The sequence below is a fragment of the Sinocyclocheilus anshuiensis genome, unplaced genomic scaffold, assembly GCF_001515605.1.
Source record: "Sinocyclocheilus anshuiensis isolate Anshui unplaced genomic scaffold, SAMN03320099.WGS_v1.1 scaffold1102, whole genome shotgun sequence".
In the NCBI taxonomy this organism is placed as follows: Eukaryota; Metazoa; Chordata; class Actinopteri; order Cypriniformes; family Cyprinidae; genus Sinocyclocheilus; species Sinocyclocheilus anshuiensis.
The window spans coordinates 224,890-239,865 of record NW_015539924.1 but is presented as its reverse complement, the minus strand read 5'-3'; the positions used below and the strand labels follow the sequence as shown (position 1 = coordinate 239,865).

Genomic DNA, 14,976 nt, shown 5'->3' with positions numbered 1-14,976 from the left:
TATAAGAGCGCGGACGTCTCCTTATGCTTTCTCTCGCCGTACTTTGATGTCATACACCGATCGATCTTCAAGTTGAACACACCTCTTTACTCTCGCGTGTCACGTGACCGGGTGTAATCGCAGCCTCTGCGATTGAAAAATCGCGTTATTTCATATCGCGATATTATCGCAAATGCAATTAATCGTTCAGCCCTAGTGTTATGACCAAAATATTATTGAAATTGAACCCAAAAATGTTTAGCATTTTACACAACCATATAATGCCTAGTTATGAATTTAGTATTTAAAGGGGTCCTATTATGCTTTTTCACTTTTTCAACTTTAGTTAGTTTGTAATGTTGCTGTTCGAGTATAAAAAAGATCTGCAAAGTTACAAAGCTCAAAGTCCACTTCAAAAGAAGATATTTTATTTAACAGAAATCACTTTTCAAAAACTACAACGAACGACTCGTTTGGACTACAATACTGACAAGAAGAGTGAGGTGAGACAGACAAGACAATTGCGGATGATTTAGTTTCGAAACGAAATGCAAAAGCTCCTGTTTGGCAATATTTTGGATTTTGAAAAGACTGTTGACTTTTGCCGTTTATCTAAGGTGATTTTGGAAGTTTTTTTTTTAAACATTCGTTTCTTATTTAATTGGTTCCACATTGTTTGCTGATTTTTACTTTATTTAAACTGTGTCATTTATTTATTTTATTTGACATTCGTTTTGCTAATAAACGTTCTACGTTTCTTATTTATTTGGTTATATATTATACACGTTTACTTATTTCCAGTTTTGTATACCTATTAAACTTTATTTGTTATTTTATATTAGGCATAGCTTGCCCTATAGCATGGTGTATTTTTATTTGTTTTGTTAATAAAAGTTCTGTTTTATATATACGCTAAAGTGAGTTTGACGTTGTATTTTGTTGTTGCATTCAAGCAATTGACGCCGAACTGCCGCTAATTCAAAAGTGAAAGTAAAATGCGTAAGGCGCTTTTAAGCTATTTAAAGGCAAAGGAAAGCAAGGAAAAGAGGGAAAATTAAAACGAACTAAAAACGAACAATTGCTTTACTCCGAATTGCCGCTATTTGAAAGTAAAAGTAAAATGGGCACACCGCTTTTACAAGCTATGTAAAAGCGAAGGAAAGCAAGGAAAAGAGGGAACGCCCCGCCCCCGCGGTGATACCGGTATTACGGTGTTGTCACACGTCGATTAACCGGTGGGAAAATTTCCTCACCGTCACAACTCTAATGAGAGCCTGTTCTAGTACACCCCCAACACAAAATCAAGACTTTGTAAAAGAGCATAATAGGACCCCTTTAAAAAGTTAAAGCTACATAATCTAATCTTATTATTTTGTGATTTTTAATTTGAATTAAATAACTCTTTTAGTACTTAGTTACAAATGGAAGACATTAAAAAAGTAATACACTTATAAATTTCACTGGATGAGCATAATTATTTGTAAAACTATACAGTATATATTGTACTTGCAGTAGAAAGGGTAAATAGCTAGGGTTGTCAGAGGACTGAATGTCTGGAAGAATAAGTGGTAATAATGCACTTTCTCACTGGTTATTTGGGCAGCAACTTTATGAATGGTTAAGTTCTTGGGAAAAGAGGAACAATAACCTATCTGGATTGTATCACTCCACTGTACGTTATCCTCAACGGCCAGTCCAGCATTGCTCATCAGAATCTGTTGCACTGCAAAAACTTTATATAAGAAGAAAGTCTAAGTTATTGTAAGATCCACAGTTAGGTTGTGAAAGTTTTATTTCATAATGTTGCTGTACTGTTATTAGGGCTGCACGATAAATCGCATGATTTACCGCTGATTACAGAACCGGCTTTACTGACAAGATGCACGTTAAATATCTCATGCGATTTATCATGCAGCCCTAACTGTTATGTAGGTTGAAAGTGTGCTATCAAGAGATACAGTTCAGGGAGTGGGGTGGACGTTATACAGATAGAGGGACGTTCACTGTCTTCCTATTGCTCCCTTACCCAACAAAAGCTGTTAATTGTCCGTATACCATCTGTAGAGAGCTTATGGTGTGCACCAAGGACTGATACTGGGGGCAGCTCAGTTTTGCCAAAGCTGTCATGGCAGATACACAAACCTTTATCAGTGATGTTCAGTTAGCTCTGAGACTGATAAAATATACAACCTAATGATTTAATGAACTGTTTTCAGTAGTGTCACTTCAAACATTCTTGAACTGCAGATGTCATATTACCTACCATGTCAGCCATGTTAAAGATTTGCTTGAACTATTAAAGCAAGTCTTCCTCTCTATTCTTAAAAATATCACACGGCGTGAGTAAATGATGACAGAATTGTCATTGTTGGGTGAACTCTCTTTAAACTTGGACTTGACTGACAATGTTACTCATAATGACTCATCAAATGCTATCACTTTGGTTTCTTGCCCAACTGTGCTGTGCACTTGCCATACCTGTTTTGCTAGTTGGTTAAGAAAGAAGATAGAGGTCGGAGATCTTCAGGGAGCTGTTAAAGGAGACTTTGTGGAGGAAAGGACATGCACAACATTAATTCCCCTTCTCTGCCATCTGAGCCACTGGATGGCACTTCAAAAGCAAAGTGGGGTTGTGTTAATCCCCCGCAGTCGGCCTCAGGTTTGAAGTGTGATCAAAGTCGAGGCTGCACTGATAGATGGGCCCACTCTGGCCCTCTTACTGTCAAGGGACCAGAAAGTTTTGTAGGCGTAACGGGGGATCTGAGGGATGTGTGGAAGGCCAGAATGGCCCATCACTCGAAGATGATCCCCAAACATTCAGAGTGTCAGTGAGTTGTGAAGAGATGGATACAAATAGATGAAAACATGAAGAGGTACAAAATTTGTCCGGCCATAAGCCTTTTTGTTACGGTGGATCCGTTTCACCTCTGGACTTCCTGTCTGAGCAGACTGTCTCCTTCAATAAGGAGTTTCATGGACACTTTAGACTCTTTGAGTACCTGGAGGGGATAATCAATAGCTTTTAAATTGCTTCAACAATCAACCCAAAATATCCTAATAGATTCAGCATGTTAAGCAATACCACTGACATCTTTTCCTAGAGAACAATCTAAGGACAGTGCATTTTTTCACCTTAAGCACAAACGTGTCTCATCCTGTTTTTCAAGCTCTCCCTCTGTTTTTCCTCCTGCTGATACTGGGCTCCTGGTTTCCGTGCCTCTCCACAGCCAGGAGGTGTGTGAGCTGACCCTCCGTGACCCCGTTCTCTCCGCCATTTCTCTAGAGAGAAACGGCAATCTGCAGCTTGAGTGAATCTCACAATGAATGGGTGGGCTGCCTCTCTCACCCTTGAGTTAATTTTGTAGTGTCACTCTGCTCTGAAGGAGTAAAGGGAGGGGAATGTTTTATATGGGAGCTGAAAAGTGCTCCCTGTTGCCTGAGGGACTGAGTGGCTCGCTGAGTCCTCGTGAAAGGAAAGCAACCGCAGTCGCTAAGCTCCTTGATATGGACCAGTGATGGAGCACTGGCCATTTACATTTCTCGATCTTTCCCCCCCTCTTTCTTGGTGACATTGGGCATCCTGAGGAGAGAGAAGAGCATGCTGGGTCAGCCTAGCCGTGGCTGTGGGCTCATGCTTTCGCTTAGCTTCTCTTCTGCTCCTTTCAGTAGGCTGGAGTTTGCAGTCCCACTTACTGCCGCTTCATAAACCCTCAATAGCTGCAAGACAATGGAAGACGGGGGTCAAGGTTAAACCACAGTTCCATCTTATTCGCTTTATCAAGAACCTGGAAAATTTTGGGGTGTATTTTCAGTGCAGTTACTCTTAAGGATTTCACCATACATCCAACTTGTTTGGTGTTTAAAGTCAGGTGGCTTCCAATCATACTTTCATACTCTTGTAGTACTCCGTTGTTAATTCATATTGACAGTGACTTATTGCTTTTTGTATTGGTTTTACCTAATATTTTCATAGCCTGTTCAGATGTCTAATTTGCTTGGAATTGTCATTAAGCTAAAGCTTTCATCTAGAGCTAATTGCAGTACACTAATTATTGAGAAAATCCCTTCAGAGCAACCCAGGCTGAAGTGTCTTGCCAAAGGTCATGATGGTAATAGCTCATGGATTGCCCCTCGAAGGGACTGAGCCTACACTGTTGCCCAGATATTTCATGACTTGGCTACGCCAGATGTTATGATGTAATGCATCAGTTTGCTTCAGGAATAAGAACTTCTGACCAAAGCTGTGCCACTGTTGGTACTTAACCTTCACATAAATCACATTTCTGAATCACAGCACAAAGTATGTTTAAATGCACTTTAAAAGTTAGATTTTAGTTTTACTAAAGCAAAGAATTGTCTTTTTGGTAACACTTTAGTTTAGGTACCAATTCTCACTTTTAACTAGATGCTTATTAGCATGCATATTACTAGCATATTGGCTTTTTATTAGTCCTAATAAAACACAAGTTAATGCCTTATTCTGCATGACCATATTGTAGATCACTTAATCCAACCCCATACCTAAACTTAACAACTTTACTGAAGTTTACTGAGGCAGCGTCATAGTTAATAGTCAGAATTGGCCCCCAAACTAAAGTGTGACCATCTTTTTAAAATCGAGGTTGACCAGGGATGGACCATAAATTGCTTTAGTCCAACTAACTTCAAACTTTTGAAGTGCAAGGTTGAGAACCAAGGGTGCTACAATTTGGAAAGGCTTGGAAAATTTGGTCATGTTAACACCTCTAAACTAAAATGAACTATACAAGTTATTGTACTACAATTAGGCTCTGTGTTGTGTGCTTGTTATGAAGGACAGAGTTAATACAAAAGGTGCATTTAATCCTTTTAAATATTTGCATATTGCATTGTGTTATGTGTGCTTGGACAGATGAGGACTGTAGCTTCCCTACACAAAACCCACTGTAGCTTAATTATTACTGTACATACTTAAATGTACTTAATGTGACATACCCCAACTCTATGTGCTGATTAATCAGTCAAAGTTGACCTTGGGCTAAATGTCACTAACACACAGGTGAGAAAGCAAAGACATATGAGGATGAGTAACAAACATTTATACAGGAAGTTGGGTTTATCCAAGCCAAATGGTGTGTAAAAGTGCTTTGTAGTGGTGTAATCTTACAGCTTAAAAGATCAAATTAAGGTGACACCACTTTCACCCAACATTCAGTGCACATTTAGAAGTTTAGTTTGTCAGGTTGGTTCCTGAACTGGCTATGGTTGAGTGCCATCACTCTACAGGCAGTTCCTTTTAACAGCAATGTGTCTTTCTCTGGTTTCAGTCATAATGCATAATGACAACCTTAGAAGGTAGTCAAACATGAACTGTTATTGCATCCCTTTACTTTTAGCTTTAGTAAGAGTTTTGTAACAGGAGGTTATATTGTTTCGCTGAAAATGTCAAACTACCATATGAAATTCATAAATCCACATTACTACTGTGAGTGCCTCACGCTATGTGGCTTTAGTTAGCCACAACATTTTCTCATCAGTGAAAGAGTGGTATAAAATGTCAGGCTGGACTGTTAAAACTGATATAATTTCATTAGTTCGTAAAAGCAGCTGCTGGTTAAACTCAACCCTGCTATAATAGCTAACCTCCCCTGCCTGCTGTTCTCTGTTTGATAGGAACTTGAGCAAGCACTACTGAAACAAGACCAAGACTTCCTCTCAGATCTCCTCTGCTCCCTGCTGAAAGGATGTTACCAGCGAAGAGACATCACGTAAGCGCATCACCATCAGTATTTCCTGTTCCTACCTTACAGTCACATTGTAACCGAAGTAGCGACAGTTCTGTTCTTCCATATTATGACGTACATCTGAGTAAAACAGTTTAGACAGTTTAGAAAAAGTAGGACGAGAGTTATTTTAATTAAAAATTGAGACGTCAAAACGAATTACAAAACTGAAATAAAAAAAAGTGGGTAAAAAATAGAAAATAAAGCTCAGTCAGTACTTGTGGCATAATGGCATAATGTTGATTTGAGTGTGATTAAACTATTACTAATCGCGATTAATCGCATCCAAAATATAAGTTTTTGTTTACATAATATATGTGTGTGTACTGTGTATATTTATTGTGTATATAAATACACACACATACAGTATATATTTTGAAAATATTTACATGTATATATTTTTATTCATATAATTTATATTATATATAAATATATTTAATATATAAACAACATAATTTTCTGAAATATATACATGCATGTGTGTGTATTTATATATACATAATAAATATACACAGTACACACCACACATTATGTAAACAAAAACTTTTGAATGCGATTAATTGCGATTAATTGTTGGACAGCACTACTTGATTTCCATAAAAATTTCCACTTATCCCTCGTTTTCTTAAAAAAAAAAAAAAATCCAACAGCTTGGTTACATTGAGTCGCTAACAATAGAAGTGAATGGGGCCAATCTGTAAACTTAAAACAATAAAAAAAGACTTAAACATGACTTAAACAGAATGACTATTAACATGATTTTAGTGTGATGAAATTGCTTACTGAATTCATTTCACAACCTTTTTTGTGTAAAGTTATATCTAGTTTTACAACTTTGTTGCCATGAAAACATAATGCCCTAAAATGACTAAAAATGATTTAAACATCTTTACAGCACAAATAGTATACAAATTAACATAATGTGTTTTTATAAAATGTTCAATTGCACGTTTCTTTTAAATCCTCCTTAAAGAATTGCTCCATTCACTTCCATTGCAAGTGCCATGCTGGAACCTCTTTAATCTCTAAAGAAAACATGGGATGAAACAATTATTATTATTTTTTTAGCATTTAGTATTATGCAACAAATGTTGTTGACTGAGCTTAACTTGTATTGAACCTGAAATATTCCTTTATTGAGAGTACTGTACTGTTTTTGGTGATTTAGCAACCCTCCTCTGTGCTCTTGAAAGATCTTGCGCATGTTATTGCCCAGCCCACATCCTGTGTTTGACTCGGAATCAATCTCCATCTGCATGTGACCAGTTGCCCATAGTAGTGCTGTAACCGTGCAGCCAGGTTACCTGCAGCAGTAATAGGTCAAGGGGCCATGGGCCCCATCCCTGTAAAGAGTGTGAGTTATTGTGCGAGTCAGTGCTGTGATGAATGACTGGCCCCTAAAGGGAGCTCCCTTCCATAGCGGTGCCTCATCAGCAGCAAAAAGAAGTCGGTTGATGACTGGGTAGGCAAGAATTATCCCTTTAGCATACTCAGGCAGGCCGTTAACAGGACGCAGGGTTTTATTGGATTCGACAGCAACTGGCATCCAGGGGGAGGCCGCGGGGCACTGGCCTTTCACAGAAGTGCCCTTTTCATTCTAGATGTGCTAAACGCCCCAGCAGAATGGGGGAGGGAGTGTTACGGATGAGAGAGAGAGGCAGAGAAAGATGGAATGGCAGGGGGCCTGCAGCTGTGAGAGAGATCATTCTGCTTTCTCAAGATAAGCCTATTCTTTCTCTCCTTTTTCGCGCTCTACCTTCTCTCTTGTTGTCCTGAGGCTTACCCTTGTCCTACGCATTAGTACCAGGAACTGGGTTTTGGGTTGATCGAATTGACCTAACTTTAGTTTTTTTATATAGTCTATGTCATCACAAAAAGACATAGTAATAGAACTTAAATCATATGAATAATTTATTCGTGAATTATCATAACTTAAAATTGATGTGAAAGGCTGCTGCAAAGTAGATAGTTTGTGTTGCTTTACGTTCATAAGCAAATTTTGAAATATTGAATATAAATTGCTGGATGGAAACAACAAAGATGTGAATAAAATTGTTGAACAAAAAATTGATTGGCTTAGAAGACCTGCACACATTGCATTGTAAATTCCTAAATGGGCATCCAAAGAGTCATGTGACTGCCTCAAAACATTTGACTGAATAATTCACTGAGATCACTGACAATGATTACTTTCCAGAAATATGTTGACATGTTGTCGCTTCCAGACATCAGGCCAGCAAATGTCTTGTTGCCTATTGTTAGCAAACCTAAAGATTGCCAGGGCATTTTGTCTGCATTTTGAAAAGTCCTAGAATTTACATTTACTAGAAGAGCCACAGTAGACGACTCTTCAATCTTTTTTTTTTTTTGACATATAGGTTGGAAACCCGGCTTTATTTGTGCTATTTTTTGTGATGTTTAGATTTTTTCGCAAATTCACAATTTGGATGGAAAGTTTAATTAATGTTTAGTTTGACATGACTAGTCAATTCTAGATATAAAGATGCATTGTAACCCAAAATATTCAGTTTGTTTTTTTAATTTATTTATTTTTTTAGGATTCAGTCCTTTAGCAGTTACCTGGAAGACATTATCAATTACCGCTGGGAACTGGAAGAAGGGAAGGCCAATCCACTGAAGGAGCACCAGTTTGAAGAGCTGCCACCCCGCACACAGGTGGAACTCTTGCACAGACTCTGTGACTATCGTCTTGATGCTGCTGATGTCTTCGACCGGCTCAAGGTAGCAAGCTTGTAATAGCACAAAAACAGATACAGCTTTTGCATTAGTTTGTTTAATACTCACCATAGCAGAAGTGATCAAGATGTGTTTGGTCTAAAATAAATCCTGGGTTTTGCAGGGCCTGGATGCAGATAGTTTACGTGTTGAGCCTCTGGGCCAGGATGGGAACGGGGCCCTCTATTGGTATTTTTATGGTACGCGGCTGTACAAAGAGGAGCCAGTCGAAGCAATATCTCCCCAATACAGGTATGGAGAGGTGCTTTCACAAAAGCCTACAAGAAACAATGGCATTTATATTTGTTAGTGTATATAAAAGAAACCTTTGCAAAAAACATTTTCACAGTGACCGTTACGACAGAGAAAAGAAAAGAAGAGGGAGGCCACCAAAGAAGTCTGAAGATAGACTGGCCACGTAAGACCTCTTTAAACATCCATTTAATGCATTGTATTAAATGCTGTTGTACAAAGACTTCCTAGTCATACTTTGGTGCTTTAAAGTTGCATTATTTAGAAAGATAAGCGTCTAATTTTGCTTGTTTTAGGGAGGAGGAGGGGGAAGACTCTGTGAAGGAAGAGGATGAAATTGTTGTGGAGCCCAAGCCTGTAATAGGTGAGACACTGGAAACAAGTATTGCTGCTTTTAGTTTGTTTTTGGCCTAAAGAATGTAGGGTTATTGAAGAATCATTTTCCTTCATTATTATTCTGCATCGTAAGTGGCTTAAAGTGCCCAGGGCAGCTGTAATGCATGTCTGCTGTAATGTGAAATGTGCATGCAATGTGCATGTCTGCATGAAATGCTCTTTCAGCAAAAGCATGAAATGTGGAGCTTTCATGACACAAGTTGAAATTATATGCTAGTAACTGTGCCAGCAGTTGCAGCTTGGTGAATAGAGATTTCTAAGAGATCAAAGCTCAAGCTATTGGTTGGTAGCTAAATAGATTTAGTAGCATCTGACAAATTATTATCAGGATGCTTTGGTTTTATTATAAAATTATTGTATTTTGTTAATTTGTAATTTTTGTGTACTTTGGAGGTTTTTAACTGATCTTTGAACATGAATAATCTTTGATATTGATCATTTTTGAATGTGTTAATGAGGTGATATTTGTGTAATGTGTTGTCAGAGCGTGAGCGTGGGGCCTGGTCTCTGGTGTGTGACACAGAGGAGCATTGGGTCAATCTGGCAGAAAGTGTTAAGGACAAAATCTCTCCTCAGGACCGGCACCTGCACCGCATCATCACTCAAAACTTCCTGCCTGAGATCAGAAACATGATTGAACACAAGGTGAGAGAATTCACTCTGTCTGATTGCACCTCATGTGATGTAATCATGAGTCACGTTATGAGTCAAACTGGGATATAGGTTATAATCTTAGTAGAGATTGCCATCTCTATGGTGGCATATGCAGTTAAGCAATGTCAGTAGGATGTTTAAATGTTTCTTTGAGAAGTCCTTTGAGAACAATTTGATTAACCTCTTGTAATTCAGAAAACATGAATAAAATTCTTTTTAACTACTTTTCTTAATATATTTTTATATGATTTCAATTCAAAATATATTGTTCTTAAAATCATAAAATCAAAATCAGGAGTAATTAAAGCTGCAAGCAGCGTTGAAAGGGCCCTCGCACCCGGGCTCATGTAGATCTGTTCAGGTCAGGACTCTTATCAAACATGTGAAGTTTGGGGCAGATCAGACATTGTATGGCTGAGTTATAACAACTTCCTGTTTCATGGCGAAACATTGAAATTTGTAAGGCCGCCACTTCGCAATTTAACATCACAAAGGGCTTTAGATTACACTGACCAAATTTGGAGTTGATCTGAATAAATTTCTAGGAGGAGTTTGTTAAAATACAACGCTTGAAAATGGCAAAAATGACTAAATTTGCTGAGATAATTCAAAATAACCGACTTACTGTTGGGTTTCAGATTTTGCTCCACGAGACTTTTTTGTAGGTATTGGTGTGTTACATGTGTGTACCAATTTTTGTACATGTATGTGAAATGTAGCGGGAGGGGCACTTCACTGAAAGTGAATAGGTGGCGCTATCGAGACATTTTGCCACACCCACTTATGAAACCTATATCAGACGTAAATTTTCGCCAGTTCTGATGCGTGTGCAAAGTTTCATGACTTTTCGAGCATGTTTAGGCCCTCAAAAATGCGATTCATTTTGGAGAATAATAATAATAAGAAATATAGCTGCAAGCAGCGATGGCGGGTCCAAGCCATCAGTGCAAACGCCACCCCGGTGGCATCAGGAAAACTGTGCCCAGCAGGCACATGCATTTACAGTAACCCTCTGGCAGTCTGGTTTTAAGGGATTCGGCAATTAAAGGGTTAATCCCACTACTTTACATTGTAGCAAAGTGTCATTTCTTCAGTGTTGTCACATGAAAAGATATAATAAAATATTTACAAAAATGTGAGGGGTGTACTCACTTCTGTGAGATACTGTATAAAACGTTAGCAACACTTTACAATAAGGTTTCAGTTATTAACATTAACTATATTAATTAACATGAACAATAATTATATAGCTTGTATTAATGTCAATTAATATTCAAAACTTAAACATTAAAAAATTTTGTAACACTTTATAATCACTGCACACTATGAGTCATTAGTTAAGCATTAGTAAATAGTCAATTCATCCTTTATAAAACATTGTTCCAACATTAATAGGCATTAGTAAGCAGTTTATAAATACAGCTATAAATGTTTTGTTCTTGAGCATATCTATAATGTTTAATAATTGTATTTTCATACTTTATTAATGATCAATTTATCATTTCTAAATTATTATGTTATTTACAAACCAGTTATTTAGGAGTTCATAAGATCATTTAGAAAGTGTAAGTAAATGATTAATAAACTATTTAAATGTACATTTATAAATCTTATTATTTAGACACATGATAATAGTTGCTCAGTGTGTTAATAAATGCTTTATTAACACATATTCCTACTGTAATTCATGATTAAATCAGGTAGTTATAAAACATTTAGTAGTTGCCAGCCATCTATTTTTGTGAGCTCATCTAAAGTGAGTACTATTTATACCTTGTAAAGCATTTACAAAGGAGATTTAAAAGCTCATTAATCTTCCAAACAGAAAAGTTAAAAAAACACAACACAGAGGGATACAGAACACAGAAATCTTTTTTCAAGATTGTGTTGGTTTATTTTTTATTTTTATTTATTTATTTTGTTAGGAAGATAACTGAGCCTTTACTCTCCATTGTAATAGATGTGCTTATAAATCAAGAGCAAGGCATTTATAGCTGTATTTATAAACTGCTTACTAATGACTATTAATGTTGGGGCAAGGCTTTATAAAGGATGAACTGACTATTTACTAATGCTTACCTAATGATTCATAGAGTTCAGTTATTATAAAGTGTTACCAGTGCATTTACTAATGTTAACAAAAGAGACATTATTTTAAAGTGTTACCAAAACCTTTAATGATTTATAAGCGTTTTTTAACGATAAGCATTTGTGAAATATTTTTGCCTGCATTACAGCTTAGTCTTCATCTGTAAGTTGAACTGTTTTACTGTTACATCCATGAGATGATGTAAGTTCAGATGAATGCCATGTCACAGGATGTCATAGGTCAGTATCAAATGAGTTTGAAATTATTATTTGCAGCACAAAAATGTATAAGTCCACGTGTATGTCTTTTGATCTTTTTATGTTGTAATTAACATAATTATTAACCTAATTAAAAAACATTATGTTGTCAGTGCCCTACAAATTAACTGATTCTAGGATTTTTTTTGTCCCTAAACCTGACAGAAAAGGATAAGGCCTAAGAGATTTCTTAAGCTGTAATGCAAATAAATAAATAAAATAAATAAATACTGATTGATTTTTTTTCCTAGTGATTAAAGAGATGTTTAAAAGTCTCTCTCTCTCTCTCACACTCCCAGCCCCTCACCCACCCCCACACTCAACACACACACTCACCCACCCCCTCACCTCCCCCCACCCTCACACAGAGGTAGAGTAAGATCAGATGTTTGATAGTTTTTTTTATTTTCTGTTATCCATAGTGCTTTGTAAAGTCATGAACCTATGCACATTTCCTCAGAATGACTGGTTCTCATTATGTTGTCAGTGCCCTACAAATTAAGTGGTATCAGGATTTTTTTTGTCCCTAAACCTGACAGAAAAGGATAAGGCCTAAGAGATTTCTTAAGCTGTAATGCAAATAAATAAATAAAATAAATAAATACTGATTGATTTTTTTTCCTAGTGATTAAAGAGATGTTTAAAAGTCTCTCTCTCTCTCTCACACTCCCAGCCCCTCACCCACCCCCACACTCAACACACACACTCACCCACCCCCTCACCTCCCCCCACCCTCACACAGAGGTAGAGTAAGATCAGATGTTTGATAGTTTTTTTTATTTTCTGTTATCCATAGTGCTTTGTAAAGTCATGAACCTATGCACATTTCCTCAGAATGACTGGTTCTCTGTATGTAAAAAGTTTTGAAGTGTTTGGAAGCTGCACTTTAAAGATATAATAAAATTACAGCTATCTTTTTTTACTGTTACTTTAATAAATCGCCATTGCAACACCGTTCAAGATATCCAATATCTGTTCGCAATTTAGTATATTCAGTATCTTGGCATCATGTAGACAAGTTTGGTGTGAATTACTTGTTTCTCCTGGATGGAGTATGCAAAATTCCATTGCCTGATTTTTCCAAATATCCATATTCAGAGCAAAATAGCTGACTTCCTGTTGGTCGTAGCTGATGAGTGTAAATTAGAAAGTTGTCCGGCTTGATGAGAACAATACAGTATATGTTCCAAGTTTGGTGTCTGTAGCTAAACCTAACCCCCCAACTTTTGTCAAAAGGTGGCGCTATAGAGTGCCTCCTCCACACCCATTTATGAGCTTTTGCCAGTGTCTAACTATCATTAATGCTGATGTGTGTGTCCAGTTTAATGAAATTCTAAGGATGTTTTCTGCCTCAAAATCACCGGAAAAGAATATTCAAGTTTGACACGTTGCCATGGCAACAATATTTTAGATATCAATATCCCCTCAACAGTTTTACATCGGTCGTGTTTTGACATTATTCTGATGAAGTTTGAAGCAAATCGAGTACAAATAAGATGCTGAATTCAAAGCATTTTGAAAATGACACACTTCCTGCTGCCAGTTGGTGGCGCTATAACTTTGACTCCTAATAGTCACATCTATGCGATCATCGTCATACAGTGAACAAACCCCTGAAGTTTGATCAAAATCAGAAAATTTATGTGGATGTTATTAGACACTTCCTGTTTCTCATTTCTCACCATAACTTCATCGCCTCGCCACGGCCAAACCGTTCGAGCTATCAAAAATCCCTTCGCAATTTAGCATCCCCAATGTCTTGAGATCATGTTCACCGAGTTTGGTGGCAATTGGTTGGAAACCCTCAGAGGAGTATATCAAATTCCAGAGCATGCGCTTTTTAAACAGCCCTGAATAGCCAACTTCCTGTAGGGCGGAGCCTATGACATGCAGTGTGAAAGTCGTTCGGTTCAATGAGATTTATATGTGTACCGAGTTTCATATGAATACATGCAAGTATGTGTGAGATATACATCGTTTTCTGACTGTGTTCCAGGGGGCGCCGTAGAGCCACTGTGCCACGCCTGGGTCCCAGCCTCTGTGGCGTCCTAATGGCCGCAGATTCCAATGTGTGTGCCAATTTTCAAGAGATTTTGAGCACGTTAAGGCCCCCCAAAACCCCCACAAGTTTGAAGAAAAAAAAAATCCTTAGGGGATCAATAGGGCCCTGCGCCTAAGTGGCTTCGGCCCTAATTAAACAGACACCCGGGCTCACCGCCACCCGGTGGCTTTAGGAAAACAGATAACGGTGGACAATATGCATTTAAAGTGATAAATATAGGAGGAATATGTCTATGGCTGCGTTCCACTCCACTTTTAGACACTCACTCGCGAACTTCCCTAAGCACTTCCCCTCGGGGGAATTCCCGCTGCCATTTTGAAGTGCGTTCCACTTCGTGAAGTGGACGAGGGAAGTTTATATGGACAGACCCTCGACACCTCGATTTTGACCGAGGGAGCGAGTCTGCTTCATATGCACACTTCAGGCCGCTCCATAGACCACAATGCAACACGATTGTGATGTCATCGCAGATCGCGTTTAATTTATCCCCACCCCAAACAACTCTATAATATATAAATGATTTTTTTAACATTTATAACAGCCCAAACATACCTATATACATATAGATTGCTGCACCAAACAAATTCATATGGGAAAAAATGTAAACAATAAACCAACTCCATAGCTGATTCTAAGTGATCAAGGGCTTAGGACGTTCCAGTTCAACCCATTCCAAGGGTTCCGCCAGAAGTGAGCACTAATGCAATGTAATCAATGACATACATCCGAGTAAACGAGACGGAGGGAAGTTTGCGAGTGAAGGGCATAAAAAAACGGACTGGAACGCAG

The 14,976-nt window shown here is 37.8% G+C and overlaps 1 protein-coding gene and 1 long non-coding RNA gene across 3 annotated transcripts in view; one reads left to right on the top strand and one right to left on the bottom strand.

The window, feature by feature from the left end:
* Positions 1-14,976, top strand: part of cecr2 (CECR2 histone acetyl-lysine reader) — a 42,469-nt gene that overhangs the window by 14,461 nt on the left and 13,032 nt on the right. For both annotated transcript variants that reach the window (XM_016483692.1, XM_016483691.1), the window contains exons 2-7: positions 5,632-5,726; positions 8,300-8,483; positions 8,602-8,729; positions 8,827-8,895; positions 9,026-9,093; positions 9,610-9,770. In XM_016483692.1, coding sequence (XP_016339178.1) covers positions 5,632-5,726; positions 8,300-8,483; positions 8,602-8,729; positions 8,827-8,895; positions 9,026-9,093; positions 9,610-9,770 — 705 coding nt within the window. The remainder of the gene's footprint in view (positions 1-5,631; positions 5,727-8,299; positions 8,484-8,601; positions 8,730-8,826; positions 8,896-9,025; positions 9,094-9,609; positions 9,771-14,976) is intronic.
* Positions 7,660-14,976, bottom strand: part of LOC107686631 (uncharacterized) — a 15,114-nt gene continuing 7,797 nt past the window's right edge. The window contains exon 3 of the long non-coding RNA XR_001634057.1: positions 7,660-7,672. This is a non-coding gene — a long non-coding RNA (uncharacterized LOC107686631). The remainder of the gene's footprint in view (positions 7,673-14,976) is intronic.